Source organism: Primulina huaijiensis, chromosome 14, assembly GCF_012295235.1.
Source record: "Primulina huaijiensis isolate GDHJ02 chromosome 14, ASM1229523v2, whole genome shotgun sequence".
Classification (NCBI taxonomy): Eukaryota; Viridiplantae; Streptophyta; class Magnoliopsida; order Lamiales; family Gesneriaceae; genus Primulina; species Primulina huaijiensis.
The window spans coordinates 5172144-5195972 of NC_133319.1; the positions used below are offsets into that span (position 1 = coordinate 5172144).

At 36.1% G+C, this 23829-nt stretch overlaps 1 protein-coding gene and 1 pseudogene across 1 annotated transcript; both read right to left on the reverse strand.

The window, feature by feature from the left end:
- Positions 1–2741: 2741 nt before the first annotated feature.
- Positions 2742–3221, reverse strand: LOC140957207 (uncharacterized). Its single transcript, XM_073414345.1, has one exon. It carries the CDS (start codon positions 3219–3221, stop codon positions 2742–2744), a length of 480 nt encoding a protein of 159 aa, XP_073270446.1.
- A 1700-nt stretch (positions 3222–4921) lies between these two features.
- On the reverse strand, positions 4922–10040 carry LOC140956500 (transcription factor TGA9-like; annotated as a pseudogene).
- Positions 10041–23829: the final 13789 nt, after the last annotated feature.

The following is a 23829-nucleotide window of genomic DNA, read 5'->3' on the forward strand; positions in this document are numbered from 1 at the left end:
TATATCATCAACATAAACAACTAAAAGGGTGGTGGTGTGATCATTATGATGGATGAATAAGGAATGATCATGGTGACTGTGCAAAACTTGCTTCAAGCATTACAGCAGCAAATTTTTGATTCCATTGGCGGGAGGCATGTTTCAACCCATAGAGTGACTTGCGAAGGCAGCAAACCTTATTCTCCCCTTGAACATGATAGCCAAGGGGAAGGTGCATAAAGATCTCTTCATCCAAATCGCCTTGAAGAAAGGCATTGGAAACATCCATTTGAAACAAATTCCAACAACGGATAGCGGCTGTGCTCAACAAAAAATGGATGGTTGTGTGATCTTAGCTGTAGGAGAGAACGTGTCATAGAAGTCGACTCCTGCTTGTTGTGTATATCCTTTTGCAACGAGACGCGCTTTAAACTTATCAACTTTCCCATTAGGTAAGAATTTCAATTTATACACCCATCGACACCCGATAGGCTTGGCATAACGAGGCAAATCAACCACATCCCATGTATGGTTAGAATCCAGAGCTGCAAGTTCTAAATCCTTTGCATGCTTCCACCTAAGATCCGAGATTGCCTCGTGGTAAGAACGTGGCTCGGTGGTAGAAGAAATTTCTGTGAGAAAACTTTGATAGTCTGGAGAAAACTGAGAGTAGCTGATATGGTTGGAAATGGGATATGTACAGGAAGTGGTGTGGACTTGAGACAAAGTGGGACAAGAAAAATCCTTTGTCTAAGCTGGTGGCTTAGTAAACCGAGATGATCTCCGCAAGGAAGGAGGAGATGCATCAGCTGGAGTGGAAATATCAGACATGTTGAGGCCTTCCAGTGGGGAATATTCAGAAATTGGACTGGAATCAGGGAAAATGGAATTGGGCCGAAACTTTGTGGCAAATGGAAAACGAGATTCATTAAACACAACATCTTTTGAAACAAAAAATCTTTTTTTGTCAAGGTTCATAACCTTATATCCCTTTTGAAGGACAGAATATCCCAAGAATACACAAGCCTTAGCTCGAGGTGAGAATTTGTGATCGACATGTAAAGACTTCGCATAACACAGGCAACCAAATACTCTTAAATGAGCATAAGAAGGAGGCTTGCCAAAAATGACTTCAAAAGGACTTTTATTGGTAATAAAGGGGCTGGGAGTGCGGTTTATAAGGTGCACCGCGGTGAGAACACAATCTCCCCCAAAAGCGAAGAGGAATGAATGATTGGAAAAATAAAGTTCGGGCTAAGTCAAGTATATGGCGTGTTTTCTTTCAACCACCCCATTTTGTTAAGGAGTGTATGGACATGAGCTTTGGTGCACAAACCAAAGTGACATAAACAATGAACCACATTCATGTTTAAAGAAATCAGAAGCATTATAAGTCCGAATGGTTTTAATTTTGGACAAAAATTGGGTGGTAACCATAGCAATAAACTGGCTTAAAAGCCGAAGAATGTCCATCTTAGATTGCATAAGATAAATCCATGTCCCTCGAGAAAAATCATCCACAATTGTAAGGAAATACTTCTCTCCATTATAGGTTGGTGTTCTAAAAGGACCCCAAATGTCCATATGGACTAATTCGAACAAACCGAATGATTTAGACAAACTAGCTTTAGGAAAACTTAAACGTGTTTGTTTCGACTTAGGACAAATCCCACAATGAGACAAATCTAATTGTTTTGACAAAAAGGGTAACAAATGCATTCTAGATAAAGACATATGTCCTAGTATTTGATGCCACAAGTCATGACTCACAAGAGGTACAAGAAATGAAAGTGTTACAATGTGGTGTACTATGGGCAGTATGGTGTGCAATCTGGATGGAAGAAGGTTGAGACAATGCTGTAAACAAGTAATAAAGTCCATGGCATTCTTTACCAGTCCAAATTATCCTCCTATTTTTGTGGTCCTGAAATGTACAACAATGGGGATAAAATGTAACACAACAGTTATAGGATTCAGTGAACTTGGAAACAGAGAGGAGATTGTATAGAAAGTTAGGAACATATAGCACATCGTGAATGAGAATGTTTTCTGAAATGCCCACATATCCTTTATCACTAACGAGGAATTGATCATCATTTGGCAACCTCACGGAACTAGGGGAAGCAAACAAAGACTTAGCAGCATGTAAGAGGGAATAATTACCATTCATATGCTCGTTAGCCCCTGTGTCGATGATCCAATCTGCATGAGTTTCCTCAGTGACATGCCCAGCCATGTTAGCAACATTGGTGCTCAATAATGACAGATTATTGACTGAATTAGTGTTTGTGAATGCATGGTGGTACTGCCCAGCAACTACAGTATTTCATCATATTGAGCTGGTGTAAAACTAGATCCAGTCCTTGCAGTGGCTTGTGGTGGTGATTCATTATCATCTCCAGCCACATTGTGAGCCATGGCACCTAGTTTGGGCCTGTCAAAATCTCGATTAGGGCGCTTAAAATTTCCTTTCCCTTGCTGTGGTTTATATAATTTGTGTCCTGGTGGATATCGTACCAATTTGAAGCAGTTGGCTTTAAAATGACCATTCCACCCATAGTGTTCACATGTCAGCACATCCTTCCTTCGCTCATCACCCCGTCCCTGTCTTGAGTAGAAAACTGCAGCAGGTTGCTCAACTGAAGATAGCAATCGATGAGATTCTTCTCGAGACAGCAATGAAAAAGCCTGACCAACTGTTGGCAGAGGCACCATCATCAAAATTTGGCTTCGAACATGCACATAACTATCATTAAGCCCCATCAAAATTGCAATAAACGTTGTTGCTGACCATGCTCAACGTACTTTCGTGCTGCAGCACATTCGCATGATGGTAGGGTCACCAAAGAACTATACTCATCCCACAGCTGTTTCAATTTACAAAAGTACACCGAGATTGTGTTATTTCTTTGAGTCAATCTTCCAAGCTCTCGGTGAAGAGAAAAAATCCTTGAGCCATTTATTTTGTCAAATTGATCTTTCAAATCTGACCAAACCGTAGAAGCATCGCTGGAATACACAATTCCACCAAATATATCTTTTGAAACCGAATTCATGATCCAAGACAACACCAATGCATTACATCTTTCCCACTGACGTAATGTAACATTCCCTATAGCTGGACATTTACACGTACCATCAATGAATGTTATCTTATTCTTGGCTCGGAGCGCTATCAGCATAGCGCGACTCCATACGCCATAATTCTCTACTCCTGTTAATTGCTCACTAACAATAGTCATACCTGGAGTATCCGACAGGTGCAAGAACAATGGATCATTGAAATTAGTGTTGTTCGCCGTGAACACAGCTGCTCGGAGTAAGAAATCACCCGAATTTACAAGGAGAAGAAGAAATACTCATCGACCTCAACCGATTGAGCACAAAATCAGCTGTGAGCTTGAACTATGGACAGGGAATCGGCGGTGAAGATTGCGATCATGATTCCCGTACCAGCTCTGATACCATGTTAAACGGATAACCGCTCTTGGGAGAAGGAATCAATTCATTAGTATTCTAAACTGGAATGTTCTGTACATGCTTTATAATACGAGAGAGAAAAGCGTAAGTCCACAAATGCTAAAGACGTAAAACAAAATAGCGATTAAAGTACATGGGTTGACAACCAACTTGGGCTGGTTACTGACTTCAGTGTATGGGCTGTCCAACATATACTACAGTGTATGGAATGCCCAATATATACTAACAACCCTTAGCATAAAAAGTAATACTTTTTCATGGATGACCCAAATAAGAGACCCGTCTCATAAAATACGACCTGTGAGATCGTCTCACATAAGTTTTTATCTCAAACAAATATATAAATGTTGAGATTTCTTTATTGAAATCTTTAACTAAAAAAAGGAGGGATTTAAAGAAATGTAAACAAAGAATCCATTATAAATTCAATCCATTTTATAATGTATAAGGTGAAATAAACCAGAAAACAAACAAAGATTCGCAACCTCTTCAATAATGCTTAATTTAATTTATTTTGTTCTTTGATGCTTAAATAAATAAACAAATACTCCACCAAACAACCACTACATACAAAGAGCCACAGTTCAGATGAGACTCGAAATCTAATCACAAGTACTTACAACATAATTACATGTGACAGACAATCTGCTGATATTACCTTCAGGATAGATTCAATAACCTAAATTCATTAATCACGCATGTATTAGCAGGAATTTTTTTTTTTTTTTTTTATGACGTGAGAACCCGCAACGACTATTTTTCAGTGTAGTTTTGGTAAATCTTTAATAGCCCGCGAACCACGTTAATCAGATAAACCATATTAAGTAAATTATATGTGACATGCTCGACCGAGAATGTGTTGATAGGGAGAAGCAAACTCCTAACACTCACCTACTCAACCAACTTGAATATTAATTTGTACCTCACGCTAATTTTTGGAGGTGCATTAACAATTACTTTGCGTATGTTGTAGGTGGCTTATATGGTACTCTTTTTGGAAACAATATTTTCTCGACTTTTTTAGGGTAATGATTTTATTTTCATAATTTATTGTAGTTCCTAATTATTTTAGCAAGGAATATCATTTAAGTTCATGGCCATACCAAGGTACTTCATCATGCTTTAACTTTAATAATACTAGTGTATGAGATATTAAAAGAAATAGTATATAAGATAAATTCATTTTTAAAAACCAAACTGAAAGTCCCAATAAAATTTTGTTGCAATCCCAAGTCTAAGAGATATCTATTTTGGCAAACCAATTCGCTACATCTGCCTTATTATTATTTTTTTATAAATATATTTATGAAATTTGATTTTTTAATTAATTTGACTGAAGAAAAATAATTTAAGTAACATTGATTTTTCCACAGAAATGGTTAGTTCCATGTCCCTGTAATATAACAGACGTCCAATCATATATTTTCATAAAATATTGCTAATAGTTACTCTAATGGAAGAAATTGATTGATTAATTATATTTATAATGCCACATTATAATATATAATAGTATATTATATATATATAACTAAAAGCTAGAGAAAACTAATAGACGAAAAACCCTATGAATCTCAATGCTGGCATGCACGGCATAAATTATGGTAATGATCAGAAGTGGGAGAACTGATTAATCTGAGAGGGTTGTATCATTTGTACGTTGGGAGTCATTTCCCCATTACTATCCGAGTTCAAAGTCCTGAAAATTGTTCAAATAAATAACTAGTAAACATTTCGACAAAAAAAATGCGAAATAAATATATATAAATCAGTCTTACTCTCTCGGACGCGACGCCCATAGCGAACTTAAAGTTCGCAATCGACCATAGTACTCTCCGATCATCAGAAAACATCTAGCAGCTTGTCGAACTGTTAGCACACGACGCAACTGGTGGAGGGTCTGCTGCCTTAGATTATCGGCCTGCATTGTTCGTTTAAAAAAAAATCACATAATTATACATTAGTATTAAACCTGGGTATATGTAGTTATATATATAATTCGAAAGAAATTTTTCCCACCACAGAAAAGATGGTTGGCTACGCCCCTGATGACATGCATATACATATCGAAAGATAAAATCAAATACCTGACGAACGAAACCTTCGAGATTGGTAATCTTGCCGAGAGCAACCACCATATGATGCATACTATCATTGAGAGAGGCATTGGCTATGGCATCAAGCAAAGACTGGTGTAATTGTNTAAGAAAGAAAGAAAGAAATATATGATATATATTTCAGATTTAAGACATGTATGGTTACAAGCTCTAGGGATCATATCTACACGTCTAGCAAGAGCAATATTATCCAAACCTTGATTAAATCAGAAGGCCGAAAGCCGCCCATCCAGAGGAAACAACGTTCGATGGTCGTAGCCCACATTCCGGTGATGAGATGGAAGACATCAGATTTAGCAGCTACTCCCCTCAAACGAAAGATTTCGTCATAATGTGTTATGTAACCATCAACGATCACCCTTAGATCACCATCTGATAAATGCGACTGCAATGCATTTCGAAACTCCGTCATGTGGCCGTGATCGTCGTCTACCCATCTCGCATATTCCATGTCAAATACAACACCACCTGCAGCAATTAATTATGCTTTACAATGTTTGACAATACGATTTATTTCTCTACTACATGATGATCCACGTGAATATCACAATAGTATTAGTTATTAAATGTTGAAGTAATTACTGTGAATATCACTTATTATAATCATCCTTTTGTAATAGAAGCGAAGGCCAAAATACTTATAACCAGATGAACCAACACTCCGCCTCAAAGATTCTCTGTTTGCTGACACAAAGGAATTTTTTTTAAGGGAAACATCGGGGCCAAGTTGTAAAGTTAACTTTACATTTTTTTAACATACAGATTTTCAGTATAAAATGAAAAATTAAAAGGAAATGTTCATGGAAAGTATATAAAGTTCTTGTCTGGTGTGCGTGTGTGTGTATATTCAAATTACCGGAGCTGATATTCCCATTTGCGACCCCACCTCCTAAGAAAAGACCCTGTTGACCACAATAATTGAGAAGACAATTAAAGGGAAATTCAGAAATCAAATTCAAAGCATTAAATTTTTTTATTTTTTTTTTAAAAAAAATTGTTTTTTGCTGGCATTTAATTCTTGGTGACAGTTTTCAAACTTTTATTCATTACCTGCGACCTTGCCCTCTGAAGATCTTGCTCAAGTTGCGTGAGCCTGATCCTACTTGATTCTAGCTGCTGTACGTACGCCTGCAAATTTTGGTTTGGTGAAGAGTAGATATGTAATTAATTATTATACAAAATAATCGAATTTTCAATAAAATTTTTGTATGTGTAAATTGTGTGGAAGACCTTTTTCCTGATCCTGCTCTTTCTTGCAGCTTCCCTATTTTGAGCTAAACGTCTCAATGTCTAGGAAAAGTGAGCAAAACATATATCAGATTCAACATTATATTTTGATTATATTTGAATAAATATGTATATATTGTGAAACTATTTAAATCCAAGGATTATACATATAGTAGAATTGGTGTGTGCCCCCATGTGCATATATAAATGTGGGTTTTCTTTCACCACCTTAGCATCAAGGACTTTTTCTGAATTCGAACCTGGCCCCCTTCTCTGCATATTTTTAAGAAGGAATCATGTAAAAGGGTCTATTTTTTTATATATAAAAAATAGATTAAAAAGGGTAAAAAAAGGAGGAGGATTATAAATAATACCATGACAAGGAATTTTTTGCTAGTATTTTATATATTTTAATGAAAATTGTAATTTTAATCCTGTAAGTTGTATAGTTTTGGGTTTTAATCATGTGATTTATCAAAGTTTGATTTTCATATAATAATTTGAAATTTTTTATTTTGGTTATTTTTCGTCAAAAATCATTAAATCTGTCGAATATGATTTGTTTAACACTGATTCTTTCATACTAAGCACATGTGATGCGAATTAAAATTCATCTTATGAGAAAAAATAAAGCAAAATGACCTCCAATACTTTAAAATGAGTGAAAAAAAATTATTGTTTTCCTTTAATTTTGTTTATTATATTTTAATATTTGTAATAGAAATTTTATTTTTGTCACATGAGCGTAGGAGATTATGATTGACAAATGAGCAATATTCGATAGATTTAGTTTTTCGAGCTAAAAAAATCTAAGTTATGGATTAAATTCAAACTTTATAAATTACAAAAATAAAATCTAAAAAAAACCAACTTATATGATTAAAATTATAATTTTTGTAAGTTAAATTAATAATGTTGTAAGTATTTAGATAAATTTGTTATAATTATGATGGGGGAAAACGAGCTGATTCACAAAAGACACAATCAATCATAAATGGCAGAATCTTTGGAAGCTCTTTTGTTTTTTCTACTAACTATACAAAGTTTGTAATTATTAGAGAATATTTATATAGGCATTTTCATAGTTGTGATGCTGATATTTAAACTGTTTCTTGAAAAAATAATAATGCCATGTCTGTCAAAATGGCCAATGAAATATTTAGTTCCATAGTCTGCCATTAAATTTTGTTGGATTTGGTTGCTCTATTACCTATAAAAATTAAAGCAAAAGTGGCGTGAATGAAAAACAAAAAGAAATGAAACTCCAGTTCTTGGGACAGAGGACAGAAAACCCATATATAATATTATATTATATTGTTGTAAATTTAGGAGCAATACTAACAGTTAATATACTGTAGGATTCAGCTTTTCTTTGATTGCATGTCATAACAAAAATCAGAAAATCCATAATTTATCAGAAGTTCCAGAACAAAAGTTTTGACATAAAGCATCTGCTGTTTTTTTGGGAATTTGGGATAGATTTGTTGTTGGTATTATTCATTACTATTCGTCTTATAAATATATAGATGATGGCCAATTTTTCATTAGTTCTTGCTGATTATCACTTTTTATAAATTATTTGTGAGATTAATAATAATAAAAACTGAAAGGCAGAAATTATAAGCACCTTCTCTGGGGTTTGTTTAGCAGCTGTAATAGCTTGTGAGATTCCCGTTCCGGGGTTATCACTTCCACTCGCCATCTGCACTTGTTGTATCCGCTGTAGCGGCGGTTGCAGCGGCTGAAGGTGGTGGTGCTTGTAGTCAAAGGCCGCCGCTGTCGCGGTCTGGTGGTCAGGTGATGCCTTTCTGCTGACGGGAGACTCGCTGTCAGTCTCCAATCTGGTGGAGAGAGTGTTTAGTGGTGATCGGCCTGAATCAGTGCTCTCTTCTCCCGATTTTGAGCTTCCCTGCAGCATTGTAAATGATAAATCACCACAAGAAAACAAGTCAAAATATTATTAATTGAAAACCCCTTTTCCCACTTGAAAGATGATTTTACGTGTATCCTCCCTCACTCGGAACTTCATGCAAAAGATAGAGCTTCAAATGGTCAAAAAATGGAGGAGTTTAATTAAAAAAGGAGTGCCAGTACTTTTTGCTGGAATCTGATAGGCCCAGAAGGGAACATCTCCAGGGTTGCTGCAGGCTTGACTGTAGCATATAAAGCTGCAGCGAAAACACAAAAGCAAATTCTTTGAGAATCATTCAGCAGATAAAATACATACTTTAATTTGCAGATCATAAAAAGGGGAGGAACCTAATCTCCCTTTATATATACTCTCGCAGTAGTTGTGGAGTCAGTAAAATTATGCAAACTGATTAAGTTTCCTTCCTTATTTGAAATCTCACGCCATTCGAACCCTTGCTCAAAAATGATTTCTCTGTCAAATATGGCAAGTTCCCCACCCCATCCAGACTTATTCAAAAAAAAAAAAAACACACACAAACACACCACTAGGTGTTTGTTACACTGAGAAAGGGAGAGAGAAGGTACTATACTTTGTTTGATTTCATTATTATTGTTGAACTTAACTCCTTGCAGTACTATTGCTTCTTCCAGTTCTCCAAAATCAAAATCAGATACCTCGTGATTTCTTTTTGTCATAAAAATAGATAAAAACAAAAAACCATGTCAGAAGGCATATACCAAACACCGCATGAGTCATGAATATATATGGAAAAATAAGTTAATTACATGAAGCTTGTATTGGAATGATGAAGCATGTGCGGAACCCCAAATGGAATTTGGTGATGGTGCGAAGTTCCCGAGTCTGATAAAGCAGCAGCTGCATATTCTCCTACTCTATTACTCGCCATGCAAACTTGTTTTCACAGTTTCACATCATTCTCATATAAAGAAAACTGTAACTTGGATTTAGTCCAAAGATAATCTGTCACAGGGAGAACGAACAAACGACGGGTTTTTTTTTTCTTGAAAATTCCCTTCGTCTCCAAAAACCCAACTGGAAATCCAAAACTTTCGAGATTAACAAATTGGATCAATCTTTCTTTTCATGAGTAGCCATCAAAAGAGAAGAGGAGGGTCCGTTGTCTATCTCTATCTGGTTGACAAAAAATTTGATATTTTAAGGGGTCCCTGTCTAGCTTTCTTTTCTCTCCGGCTCTGCGAAGAAATTAAATTAAAATAAACTGTGATTTCTCTGTATAGTAGTAGCTAGATCTAGGACTAGTGGTATCAGAAATGAGAAACACAACCTATGGAACAGAAAATCTTGTCCTTTGTAATTTTGCTTTGAGACCTGTGGGGTCTCTATTAATGAAAATATATAAAATATTTACAACATTATAATAATAAAGACAAAAAAAAGGTGGGGTCTTTGTGAGAAAAAGCACTACTCTGTGACCGACTCTGCTTTTCTATTGACTATTGGTTGGCCTTTCCATGGATTTTTTTCAAAATTTGAAGTGCTGAAGATTTCAATTTTTATATTCAGTAAGTGAATAAGTAGCATTCTTGATTTTGGAATCAAAATGAAGATACCTCAAACATTGGAAATAGGGCAAACGAGTGTAAGATCCCATGTTTTTTTAATTAATCGATGACTGAATTTTTAACTTTTTAATTTATAAACTGTGCTGATTTTACGAGATGTTGGCCTATTTGGCATATAAAAATATAAGGATGTTCACATGTTATTTATCGACGATATGTCGATGAAGTTGCAAATCGCATATATTAACTTCTGTGAAGGCGTACATGAACTCGATTGATTTGAGAATCTTACAAAATATTATTCGCCTAATTAAGAATTTAAATTCAATGGAATGATCATAAAATGATCATAGTTATTCTAAGTGAAATACATAGATAGTAAAACCTCTTGCAGATTAATACTCGATAAATTAATAACTTCTTCAAGAGATTATTTGTTCCGGTATCAGAATTGGGTTGGCTTGTTAAATTAATAATTTCGATAAATTAATAAGATAATAATATTTTGAAAGTTTATATGAAATATAGTCTNAGTAAAACCTCTTGCAGATTAATACTCGATAAATTAATAACTTCTTGATAAGTGCAATTTATTGTACTTTTATTACTTGTTTTTAATTTAGAATTTTGTGATTCTTGAGCAGGTTTTATGTGAGTTGTTGTTGTTTTTGTTGTTGTAGTTTGGAAGCTTAGAATGAGAAATTGGAGTAGTAAAAGTGTTGAATTGGAAAGTGCACAAGATGAAAATTTCCGAGAATAAACCGCACCCGCGCTAGAAATGGTACCGCACCCGCGGTCCATGAAAAGCAATTTTAGAAATTTCTGCCGAAGCAGTACCGCACCCGCGGTACATGTTGCACCGCACCCGCGGTCTTCGTAGCTTGGAGATTAAAGTTTCCCCGAAACTAGACCGCACCAGCGGTCTGTGTTATAGCGCACCCGCGGTCGTTGACAGACAAAGTCCGGAAAATGCTGATTTTTGGTGTGCTGCGCATGGGAGTTGAGGGCTTTTGTGTTTTGCGTGCAAAGACATGCCTAGGACTATAAAAGGCTTCTATTATTTACTATCTAGGGTAGGAAGGGAGCAAAGGAGAGGAGAGGAGGCTAAAAAGAAGTTCAAAGCTCAAATTCATGATTCTGAGGAGATTTCTTGCACACTTTGGAGAGAAATAACCTGCACTCCACACTCTTGTTCTAAGTTCTTCTTTCTTTATTTTTATTTGATATGTCTTGTTTAAGATTCATGTGTTGTTGTGTTGTTTGTATTATTATTATGAACTAATTCTTGTGTCTAGAGGAAAGATGGAACAAAACTAGAAACCATGTGTTGGGATTTATGAATTATGCTATATAAGTTTTCGTTATTGTTCATTTGTATTTTTCCAATCTTAACGCTTTCATTTTACTGGCCATATCTTGAATGATTCTTATGTTTATAAGTTATCTCTTGGAAAAGGGATTTTATAAACAAGAAAGGGAAAAATACATCGATGGTATTTATAGAGTTCGGGAGGACATATATTGCTATTGAAGCCATTAAGAGAACTTAGTGCTTATTGTGTTATTTAATTATAGATTGTTGACGGGGACGTTACAATCTTTTGTTAGATAATTAGTATCTACTTAGCAATCGGAAGATGAAGTAGAGAATTTAGAATTCTTGACTAATGAATAATAATGACATTTATAATATAGCTACACAAAATAACACATGGTGGATAGTTGCGTGAAATCGGACCTCTAGATCTTTTATTCTATTGTTATTTGCACAAGTTTGTTGTGATATTTTATTTAAATCCTTTGTCAATTTAGTTATTCTCGCAAACAATTCATTTAATCGATTTTTCTAAATAAAATTGAGACTATTTTAATTACAAGCATTAATATACATTTATATATATACTCCTCGTGAGATCGACACTTGTACTCAAAATTACATTTTATTATAACTTGACGTTGTGCACCTGCAAGCAATTAAGAAAATATGCAACAAGTTTTTGGCGCCGTTGCCGGGGAGTATTTATTTTAAATTTATATTAGTATTGTTACCAATTGGACTTGATTTTAATTTAGAGCTGTTTTTATTGGATTATATTAAACATTGATTTGTTTTTATTTTTGTTTGATAGTGCATGCGAAGATCTCAAAATCTTGACTTGCTTATCTTTGATACTGAGATCGAAAGAACTACAAGAAGATTAAGAAAGGCAAGAAGAGAAGAGATTCAAGCAATGGCTGACAACAGAGATAATGAAAACCCACCCCCTGCAATACCCATCAGAGATCATTTTAGGCCGGTACTAAATGCTCATTATTCGGGCATAGCACGAGGGACTATTAATGCAAACAACTTTGAGCTCAAACCTGCATTGATAAACATGGTTCAACAGAATCAGTTTGGGGGAGCCGCTACTGCAGATCCTCATCTACATCTCAGAACATTCCTTGAAATTACTGACACGGTAAAAATAAATGGTGTTTCTGATGATATAATTCGATTGCGTTTGTTTCCTTTTTCTCTTAGGGATCAAGCAAGAGGATGGCTCCAATCGCTTCCTTTGGGGAGTATCACTACATGGCAGGAGTTAGAAACCAAGTTTCTTGCTAAATATTTTCCACCTGCAAAGTCTGCACAGTTGAAAATTGAGATAAGCACTTTTAGGCAGACTGACTTTGAGCAATTATACGAGGCATGGGAACGGTATAAGGAGTTGTTAAGGAGGTGTCCAAACCATGGTTTTGAAGATTGGGTACAGATTGAATTGTTTTACAATGGTTTGAATGGACAAACAAGAGGCACTGTCGATGCAGCAGCTGGTGGCACAATATTTGCAAAATCACCTGATCAAGCATATGATTTGCTTGAACAGATGACCATTAACAGTTATTAGTGGCCGTCTGAGAGGTCGGGAGTAAAGAAGCAAGCAGGAATTTATGCCATAGATCCTATTACATCACTCACCGCTCAAGTTTCAGCTTTAACAACTCAAATTGCAGCTATGAATAAGGCTAGTACATCAGAGGTTGAAAATGCATCGGTTGTTACTGAAGAACCACATATTCCTGATGAAGCTCATTATATCAACAATAGGAATTTTGGTGGCTACGGAGGATATCGAGGTAACCCTCCCCCTAACACTTATCATCCTGGCTTGAAAAATCATGAAAATTTTTCTTATGCAAACAATAAGAATGTGTTGAATCCTCCCCTGGGGTTCAATACATCAAAAGGGGAGGGAAAGCCTTCGTTTGAGGATTTGGTAGGTACATTTGTGGCTGAATCTGGGAAGAGGATGGCTAGAACTGAGTCTCGTCTTGATAGCATGGAGACTCACATAGGAAACATGGGTGCTACGATGAAATCTTTGGAGACGCAAATTGGACAGTTGGCTAATGCTTTAAGAGATCAGAACAGGGGTCAATTTCCGAGTAATACGGAAGTTAATCCAAAAGAGCTGTGCAAGGCAGTCACTTTGAGGAGCGGAAAAGAATTGGAGGTTCAAAGTCCCAAGAAGATGGTGGAAAGTGAGAAGTCAGTGGAAGATGTTGAGTTTGAGGTTATAACAGAGAAGAAAGTTGAGGACTCTAAGACAAAAGTTGTACAACCTCCTGCATTTAAGCCTACCATTCCATACCCTCAGAGGTTCAAAAAGAAGAGTTTAGATGATCAATTTGCAAAATTCCTTGAAATTTTTAAGAAGATACACATCAATATACCATTTGCTGATGCATTGGAGCAAATGCCCAACTATGCTAAGTTCATTAAAGATGTGATGTCTAAAAAGAGGAAGCTGCAAGAGTTTGAGACTGTGAAGCTTACTGAGGAGTGCAGTGCCATCCTACAAAAGAAACTACCACAAAAATTGAAAGATCCAGGGAGTTTTACTATTCCTTGTTTTATTGGTGGTTCTCATTGTAGTAAAGCTTTATGTGATTTAGGAGCAAGTATTAATTTGATGCCATTTTCTATTTTTAGGAAATTGGAGCTTGGAGAATTTAAACCAACTACTATCACCCTACAGCTTGCAGACAGAAGTCTTAAGTATCCAAGTGGGATCGTCGAGGATGTATTGGTAAAAGTGGATAAGTTTATTTTTCCTGCAGACTTTGTGATTCTAGATATAGAAGAGGATAATGATGCTCCATTAATCCTTGGGAGACCGTTCCTGGCAACTGGAAGGGCATTGATAGATGTGCATAAGGGTGAACTCACCTTGAGAGTTGGTGGAGAAGAAGTCATTTTCAATATCTATCATGCCATGAATGGATCAAATGAGGTAACTACTTGTAAAAGCATTGATGTTATAAACTCATGTGTATCCTTTGACTGTGCAGGAACTAGTTACCCTTTGGAGAGTTGCTTGGTTGGAGTTGTTGAAGCTGTTAGTGAAGACGACTGGGAAGTGAAAGAGCAACTGGTGGCTCTTGAAGTATTGCATAAAGAAAAGAAAACGAATGTGTTGATTGAGGAGTTGAACGTCGACGAGAAAATAGAGGTAATATCACCCTCTCCTGATTTGAAAGAACTGCCAAGCCACCTTTGTTATGCATTCTTAGGAGAGAAATCGACATATCTGGTAATCATATCTTCCTCCCTTACTATTAATGAAAAAGATAAATTATTGAGAGTATTGAGGGAATATAAAACTGCCTTGGGATGGTCGATTTCTGATATTAGGGGAATTAGCCCCACTATATGCATGCATAAAATTTTAATGGAAGAGTCATATACTTCTTATGTGGACCATCAGAGGAGATTAAATCCGGTAATGAAAGAAGTAGTGAAAATGAGGTGCTTATATTGTTGAATGCTGGTGTGATATATGCTATTTCTGATAGCAGTTGGGTGTCTCCTGTACAAGTTGTACCGAAAAAAGGTGGAATAACTGTGGTTAAAAATGAACATGATGAATTGATATCTACTCGTACTGTAACTGGTTGGCGAGTTTGTATGGATTATAGAAAATTGAACAATGCCACCCGAAAATATCATTTTCCATTGCCTTTTATTGATCAAATGCTAGATAGACTTGCTGGTTATTGTCATTATTGCTTCTTAGATGGTTATTCAGGTTATAACCAGATAGCTAAAGCACCAGAGGATCAGGAAAAGACTACTTTTACGTGTCCCTATGGCACGTTCTCTTTTAGGAGAATGCCTTTTGGGCTATGCAATGCACCAGCCACTTTTCAGAGGTGTATGATGGCTATATTTGCAGACATGGTGGAGGAAATCATGGAAGTCTTCATGGATGACTTCTCGGTATTTGGCTCTTCATTTGATCATTGTTACATAACTTATCCCTTGTGTTGCAGAGATGCCAAGAAAAGAACCTAGTTCTTAATTGGGAAAAATGTCACTTTATGGTCCAAGAGGGCATTGTCCTGGGAATAAAATATCATCTAAGGGATTAGAGGTGGATAGAGCCAAGGTGGTTGCAATTGAAAAACTTCCTCCACCAAAGAACATCAAAGGAATAAGGAGCTTTCTAGGACATGCGGGGTTTTATCGGAGATTTATTAAAGATTTTTCTAAGATCACTAAACCCTTATGTAATTTGCTTGAAAAAGATTCCACATTCATATTTGATGATGATTGTTTGCAGGCTTTCGAGAAAATCAAGAGGGCATTGGTGACAGCACCAATCATGATAGTGTCGGACTGGAAGGAGCCCTTTGAGCTGATGTGTGATGCAAATGACTATGCCGTTGGTGCGGTATTGGGCCAAAGAAGAGAAAGGATGTTTAGGGCAATTTATTATGCAAGCCGTACTATGGATGCTGCACAGCAAAATTACACCACGACTGAAAAGGAGATGCTTGCTGTAGTATTTGCCTTCGATAAATTCAGGCTATATCTGATCGGCACAAAGGTAATTGTTTTTACTGACCATGCAGCCATCCGCTACCTATTTGCCAAGAAGGATGCGAAACCACGCTTGATAAGATGGATACTGCTATTGCAAGAATTTGACTTTGAGATCAAAGATAAGAAGGGAAGAGAGAATCAAGTGGCTGACCACTTGTCAAGACTTGAGCTAGAGGTTAGGAAAGAAGAAGGAGTAATACAGGAAACATTTCCGGATGAACAACTCTTCGAGGTAAGTTCAGTACTCCCTTGGTTCACTGACATTGCGAATTTCTTGTCTTGTGGTATTCTTCCTCCAGATCTGAACCACCATCAGAAAAAGAAGTTCTTCCATGATATCAAATTTTTCTTCTGGGATGATCCTTGTGTGTAAAAGAGATGTGCTGACCAAGTGATTAGGAGATGTGTTGACGGTGTCGAAGCACACCAAATTCTTGAGCTATGTCATTCATCCGCATACGGTGGACATTTTGGAGCTACACGAACTGCAGCTAAGGTATTGCAATCAGGTTTTTTCTGGCCGACTTTGTTTAAGGATAGCTATACCTTAGTGAAATCATGTGATAGGTGCCAAAGGTTAGGAAACATCTCTAGGCGTCACGAATTGCCACTGACAAATATTTTGGAAGTGGAACTTTTTGATGTCTGGGGCATAGATTTCATGGGACCCTTTCCCCCTTCTTTTGGTCAATCTTATATATTATTAGCTGTAGATTATGTTTCAAAATGGATGGAAGCAATCGCCACCAGTACTAATGATGCTCGTGTTGTAGTTAAGTTTGTGCACAAGAACATCTTCACCAGATTTGGAACACCGAGGGCCATCATAAGTGACGAAGGTACGCATTTTTGCAATAAAATTTTCAACTCACTTTTGGCTAAATACAGTGTGAAGCACAAAGTGGCACTAGCATATCATCCTCAGTCGAATGGACAAGCTGAAGTATCCAACCGGGAAATTAAGCAAATACTGGAAAAGACTGTCAATACAAACCGGAAGGATTGGGCAATGAAGTTGGATGATGCACTGTGGGCTTATCGGACCGCATTCAAGACGCCTATTGGAATGTCTCCCTATAGGTTGGTTTTTGGTAAAGCCTGTCACTTGCCACTAGAATTGGAGCATCGAGCTTTCTGGGCAGTTAAGAAGTTGAACTTTGACTTGAAAGCATCTGGCGAAGGCAGAAAACTACAGTTAAATGAAATGGATGAGTTCCGCAATGATGCATATGAAAATGCCAAGATTTACAAAGAACAGACCAAGAAGTGGCACGATAAACTCATTGTACAAAGGGAGCTAAAACCAGGACAACAAGTACTATTTTTCAATTCCCGTCTGAAGTTGTTTCCTAGTAAGCTAAAGTCGCGTTGGTCAGGGCCATTTGTTGTGGAAACAGTGTCTCCTTATGGGGCAATTGAGCTAAAATGCAATGATGGGAGGACCTTCAAGGTGAACGGACAGCGAGTCAAGCCATACTATGGGACTGAATTGAGGAATATCGACAATGTCAAGCTGAGCGAACCAAACTGATCAGACTAGTGAAAGTCTGGCTGAAGACGTTAAACCAAGCGCTTATTGGGAGGCAACCCAAATTTGTGTTTCTCTATTATATTTCGTTTTCGGTCTTCTTTTTTATTCTTTTTTTATTGTTTTTTATTGTGTATTTTAATAGTATGTTCTTGTATCTTCCCAAAATTTTATGAATTAAAAAGGTTTTCTTTTCAGGACTAAAAAAAAAATTGGAGAGAAAAATTTTTTCTGCCGAAGCAGTACCGCACCCGCGGTCCATATTGCAGCGCACCCGCGGTTTCTTGGAATTGCAAAATAAAATTTTTTGCCGAGAGCTTTGCGCACCCGCGGTAAGTCTTGAGCGCACCCGCAGTCTCTGAACGTCGAAGATTAGTTAAATTCCAGTAGCGTCAGCGCACCCGCGCTACAAAAAGAACCGCACCCGCGGTCGATAAAAATCAAAAGTCACTGAATTGCTGAGAGCACACCGCACCCGCGGTCCTTTCACACCGCACCCGCGGTCGACGTTTTAAAAATCAGATTGGGACAGAATTTAGACATAACCGAAGAACCCTTCTTCAATTTCTCTCCTCCATTTCGAATTTCATCTTCTCACAACACACTCCACACTCAAGATTTGTTCTTCCAAGCACAAATTGTCCACTACAAAACCAATAGCTTCACTCATTCCATCAAATATCCCTTTCCTTTCAACAAAAATCAACACCAAACCTAGGGTTTCAAAGGGGCTCGAAAATTTCTTCAAGGATTGAATGGAGCTTTGATTTTGTTCCACAAGAAACATTTAAACAATCAAGGTGAGCAAATCAATACTACATTTGCTTTAAATTCAAAATATTTGGTGTTATTGGATATGGAAGAAATTTACATTTAGTGGAGTAAATTCTTCAAATTGTGGATTATATTGGTGTGAAAATTGTTGGAGTGTTGTTATTGTGGTGAATAAGTTTGGGGGAGTGAAAAATCATTTAGTTTTGTGAATTGATTGAAGGGGAAGTTGTTGAACTCAAGGTGTTTGATAAAATGCCTCCTAGAAAGAAACAAGCTAAGGGTGCATCATCATCTTCAAACTATGATGAAAACAAATTTTGGAACGAAATAGCTGAGGAAAATTATGGGAGAATTTTGAATAAAAGCATTATTAAAGAGAGGGGATTTGATTTGAGTTTTCCCCGGTCCGAAATTGGTTTAATGCTTACTGCTCGGCATTGGGAGGAGTTTGGCAGGCAGCCACAAGATGCTGTCATTTCATTGGTGAGAGAATTCTATGCCAACCTCAAGGTTAGGCATGAACAATTGAAGGTGTTGGTGCGAGGAAAAATGGTGGCCTTTGATGCACATACAATAAATACTTTATATGACATCCCTCATATTATGCATGATGAGTATGAAGAATACTGGGCTGAGCATGTTGATTATAATCATATTCTTCAAACAATTTGCATAGAAGGAGCTGAGTGGAGAATGAGGGATGAGGTGCATGTCAGCCTAGCCAAGTCTGATCTGAAAACTGTTGCCAAAGATTGGTATTCATTTATTTCTGCTAGGATCAAGCCTACCGAACACACCACCACTGTCATCAAGGAGAGAGCTATCCTTACTTTTTGCATTATGACGGGAAGGGCAATTGATTTAGGGCAATTGCTCCAGAATTCGATGCTTGAATATGCAAATGGTAAGTCTCCTAGTGGACTCCTCCACCCTTCTTTGATCACAGCATTATGCCAAAATGCGGGAGTGACTTGGGCTGTAAATGAAGAAATGTTGAAGCCAAAAAATGTCATTGTGGTAATTCAACCACATAGGGCAGTGAGAGGTGATCAAGAAGCGGCACGTCGAGCTGAAAGGGAATTTAACAGAAGAGCTGCACAAAGACGTGCCCATGTTCAAGCTCAAGAACCACAGCCACAACCACAACCGCAACCAGGAAATATGAGAGATAGGTTGACCCATTTGGAAGAGGAAATGCGAAATCAACGTCAAGACATGGATGCGTTTCGGTTTAGGACCGATACATTTATGGATTATATGATGGATTTTACGTCTGTCTTGGCTCAGCAATTTCCAGCAGCCTCAACCTCTGGTAATCCATTTCCACCTCCTCCTCAGTGGCCACCCATATACCACCCGCCGGAGTTCCAACAACAGCCATCACAAGATGATGAAGATGATGACGATGGCAATGACTACTGACTGTCGTTGCCATAGGTATGTGTATTCCTCTAACTTTCATGCTTATTCACATCGAGGACGATGCACATGTTTTAGTTTGGGGGAGATATTGTTTATTTATTTTATTTTGTGTGTTTAATTTAGTTTTATTTTGTGTGTTTTATTTTCTTTTGAGTTGTTTGCTTGTGTGTTTTTAGTGTTTTTAGTCATGAAATATTTTAATGGCCAATGATGAGAAAAGAAAAATTTTGCATTAAGAGGAAAAGTCATGCATTACGTTCATGTTTATAATTTTTAGACTTATAATTTCTATACAACTCTGTGATTTTCATTTGACATTGAAATAAATTTTTTCAAACACATAGATGATTGAGGCAATCTTTGACTTTACTTGGGCCTATTTATATTGTTCATAAATATCCATTTGAAGCCCTGTTGAGCCTATATGAGAAAAGAATTGTGTTCTTGAATTTCTTGGAAGCCAAGCACTTTTCTTTTGAATATATATGTATTTGGTTGATGCATTGAGACACCATTTTTTCACGATGATTAGATTCTACTTTGTGTTGGTGAATTGAGATTTTGTCTAGAACTATCCAAACAACACTCGAGACGAAATACGGACAATCTATGATTTAGGAATGATTTAGGTGATATTTTTTTATCGATTGAGCCTTTCAAGCCACCAAATAAAAATGATTTATCATTTTTCACCTCTTTGAAGCTTATATGAATTCGAATGGCACACGTAAAAATGTGTAAAAGATCCCCATTCGATGTTCTTTCAAATATCTCACATTTACCACCCTGTTGAATATCTTAAACACTAATTTCTTACCTTCTCAAGGGAGTAAGAATTCAAAGGATTAAAGAAATTGAAATTCTCCTAAAAAAAAAATAAAAAAATAAAAATAAATGATTTTTCATTGAAGAGTTGGAGAAAAAAAATGGGAGAAAAAGAGATGAAATGAAAAAAAATGGAGATAAAAGAAAAAGTGGAGTTTGCAAAAGAAATAAAATTCAACTTACTCCCTTATTTGAATTCCTAATCTTCATTTGTAGCCGTGAGCCAAGGCCTAACATTACAAGCATTGCAAATCCTATTGACCAAGTCATAGTTGTCCAATATACTAGTAGAGAGTGACTGGGAGGATCTAGCCTATGGACAATCGATAAACACTTCCATTGAGTATGAATCTTGATCAATTTTAACACACACCACATTGCATCAAATATTTATTGAGTATTCCTTTCTTGAATGAATATGCTTTGAACCAAATCTTTACCGGAAAAGACCTCTTGATTTGTGTTTGTAAAAATTGAAATAAATTGATAATGTTTTGAAACATGAGTTGAAGAGATTAGAAGTTAAAAAAAAAAAAATTTAACCAATTGCATAATTTTATCCGGATGAAAATTTGGTTGAATTGTTTTGATTTGTGAATGCATGAAGAGTTGGTTAATTTATCTTGAGGCCAAGTTATTTAAAATATTTCATGACTTATTTGTTTGTTTGTGTTGTTTTGTTTTGCTCGGGACTAGCAAAATATTAAGTTTGGGGGAGTTTGATAAGTGCAATTTATTGTACTTTTATTACTTGTTTTTAACTTAGAATTTTGTGATTCTTGAGCAGGTTTTATGTGAGTTGTTGTTGTTTTTGTTGTTGTAGTTTGGAAGCTTAGAATGAGAAATTGTAGTAGTAAAAGTGTTGAATTGGAAAGTGCACAAGATGAAAATTTCTGAGAATAAACCGCACCCGCGCTAGAAATGGCACCGCACCCGCGGTCCATGAAAAGCAATTTTAGAAATTTCTGCCGAAGCAGTACCGCACCCGCGGTACATGTTGCACCGCACCCGCGGTCTTCGTAGCTTGGAGATTAAAGTTTCCCCGAAACTAGACCGCACCCGTGGTCTGTGTTATAGCCCACCCGCGGTCGTTGACAGACAAAGTCCGAAAAATGCTGATTTTTGGTGTGCTGCACATGGGAGTTGAGGACTTTTGTGTTTTGCGTGCAAAAACTTGCCTAGGACTATAAAAGGCTTCTATTATTTACTATCTAGGGTAGGAAGGGAGCAAAGGAGAGGAGAGGAGGCTAAAAAGAAGTTCAAAGCTCAAATTCATGATTCTTAGGAGATTTCTTGCACACTTTGGAGAGAAATAACCTGCACTCCACACTCTTGTTCTAAGTTCTTCTTTCTTTATTTTTATTTGATATGTCTTGTTTAAGATTCATGTGTTGTTGTGTTGTTTATATTATTATTATGAACTAATTCTTGTGTCTAGAGGAAAGATGGAACAAAACTAGAAACCATGTGTTGGGATTTATGAATTATGCTATATAAGTTTTCGTTATTGTTCATTTGTATTTTTCCAATCTTAACGCTTTCATTTTACTGGCCATATCTTGAATGATTCTTATGTTTATAAGTTATCTCTTGGAAAAGGGATTTTATAAACAAGAAAGGGAAAAATACATCGATGGTATTTATAGAGTTCGGGAGGACATATATTGCTATTGAAGCCATTAAGAGAACTTAGTGCTTATTGTGTTATTTAATTATAGATTGTTGACGGGGACGTTACAATCTTTTGTTAGATAATTTGTATCTACTTAGCAATCGGAAGATGAAGTAGAGAATTTAGAATTCTTGGCTAATGAATAATAATGACATTTATAATATAGCTACACAAAATAACACATGATGGATAGTTGCGTGAAATCGGACCTCTAGATCTTTTATTCTATTGTTATTTGCACAAGTTTGTTGTGATATTTTATTTAAATCTTTTGTCAATTTAGTTATTCTCGTGGGATCGACACTTGTACTCAAAAATATATTTTATTATAACTTGACGTTGTGCACTTGCAAGCAATTAAGAAAATATGCAACACTTCTTCAAGATATTATTTGTTCCGGTATCAGAATTGGGTTGGCTTGTTAATTTAATAATTTCGATAAATTAATAAGATGATAATATTTTGAAAGTTTATATAAAATATGGTCCTTTCAACATCATAAATCAATAATAATTCTCTAAAATTATAAACATAACAAGAAAATCTAGTAAATCATGATGAGTTTTCATACTNATTTCTCTAAGATCTAAAGAGAGCTTAGAAGAATCTGGTACTATTTCTATAAAATTATTAGATTGAATCATAATNCCGACATGGGAGTTCTTTTATAAGGGGTTTTATTATTGTTGTTGTTGGGGTTTTCATGTACTACGTCGATATGATTGTATAATCTTATTCAGGTTTTATCGTTGTGATAACATAGATATTTGATTTATGCTAACATGACGATTTCGGGTTTCTTCATATTTGTGATTGAACTTTGTTAAGTTTATTATTGAATGTTAGAAATGTTTAATGTAGGCGTGTCGGGCAAAAGCGCTACATTAATACTGAAATTTGACAGAAATTATTCACAAAAAAATTAATTTTAGAATATTTGTTACAAAAAATATATTAATTGTAACATTTCTTTCAACATTATTTGTTAGTGCGGAAGGATGTGCACAACACATATGAATACCATATTTATGTTAAAATAACGTCGTGTCGACATCAAATCAATTTCACGTTGGAAACATGATAAAATATTTTTAAAAAAATGGCATATGTTAACACTAAAATGGAATGAATTTTCAATTTTTCCCTTAAAAAAATTTAATGTCATTACATACTGTTGAAGGTTTTATTGTTTTTTATTTTATGTTTTAAGACAACGAGTTTACTTTTTTGCAGTGTTATAATATTTTGGCCACTTGACAAGATTAATTAATAATTAATTAATTATTATTGTATTTAAGATATTGCTTGTATCCTATCGTTAGATTAATAATAATCACCAATAATAACACCAACTTGGATATATAATATATTATTAATCCAGGTTTTGAAATGGGATTTGTTTGGTATAATCGGCTTTTGTTGATGGGTCGCCATCTTTTCCGTGTCATCACCCAATGCCATAACACATAACTTAATTTTAGA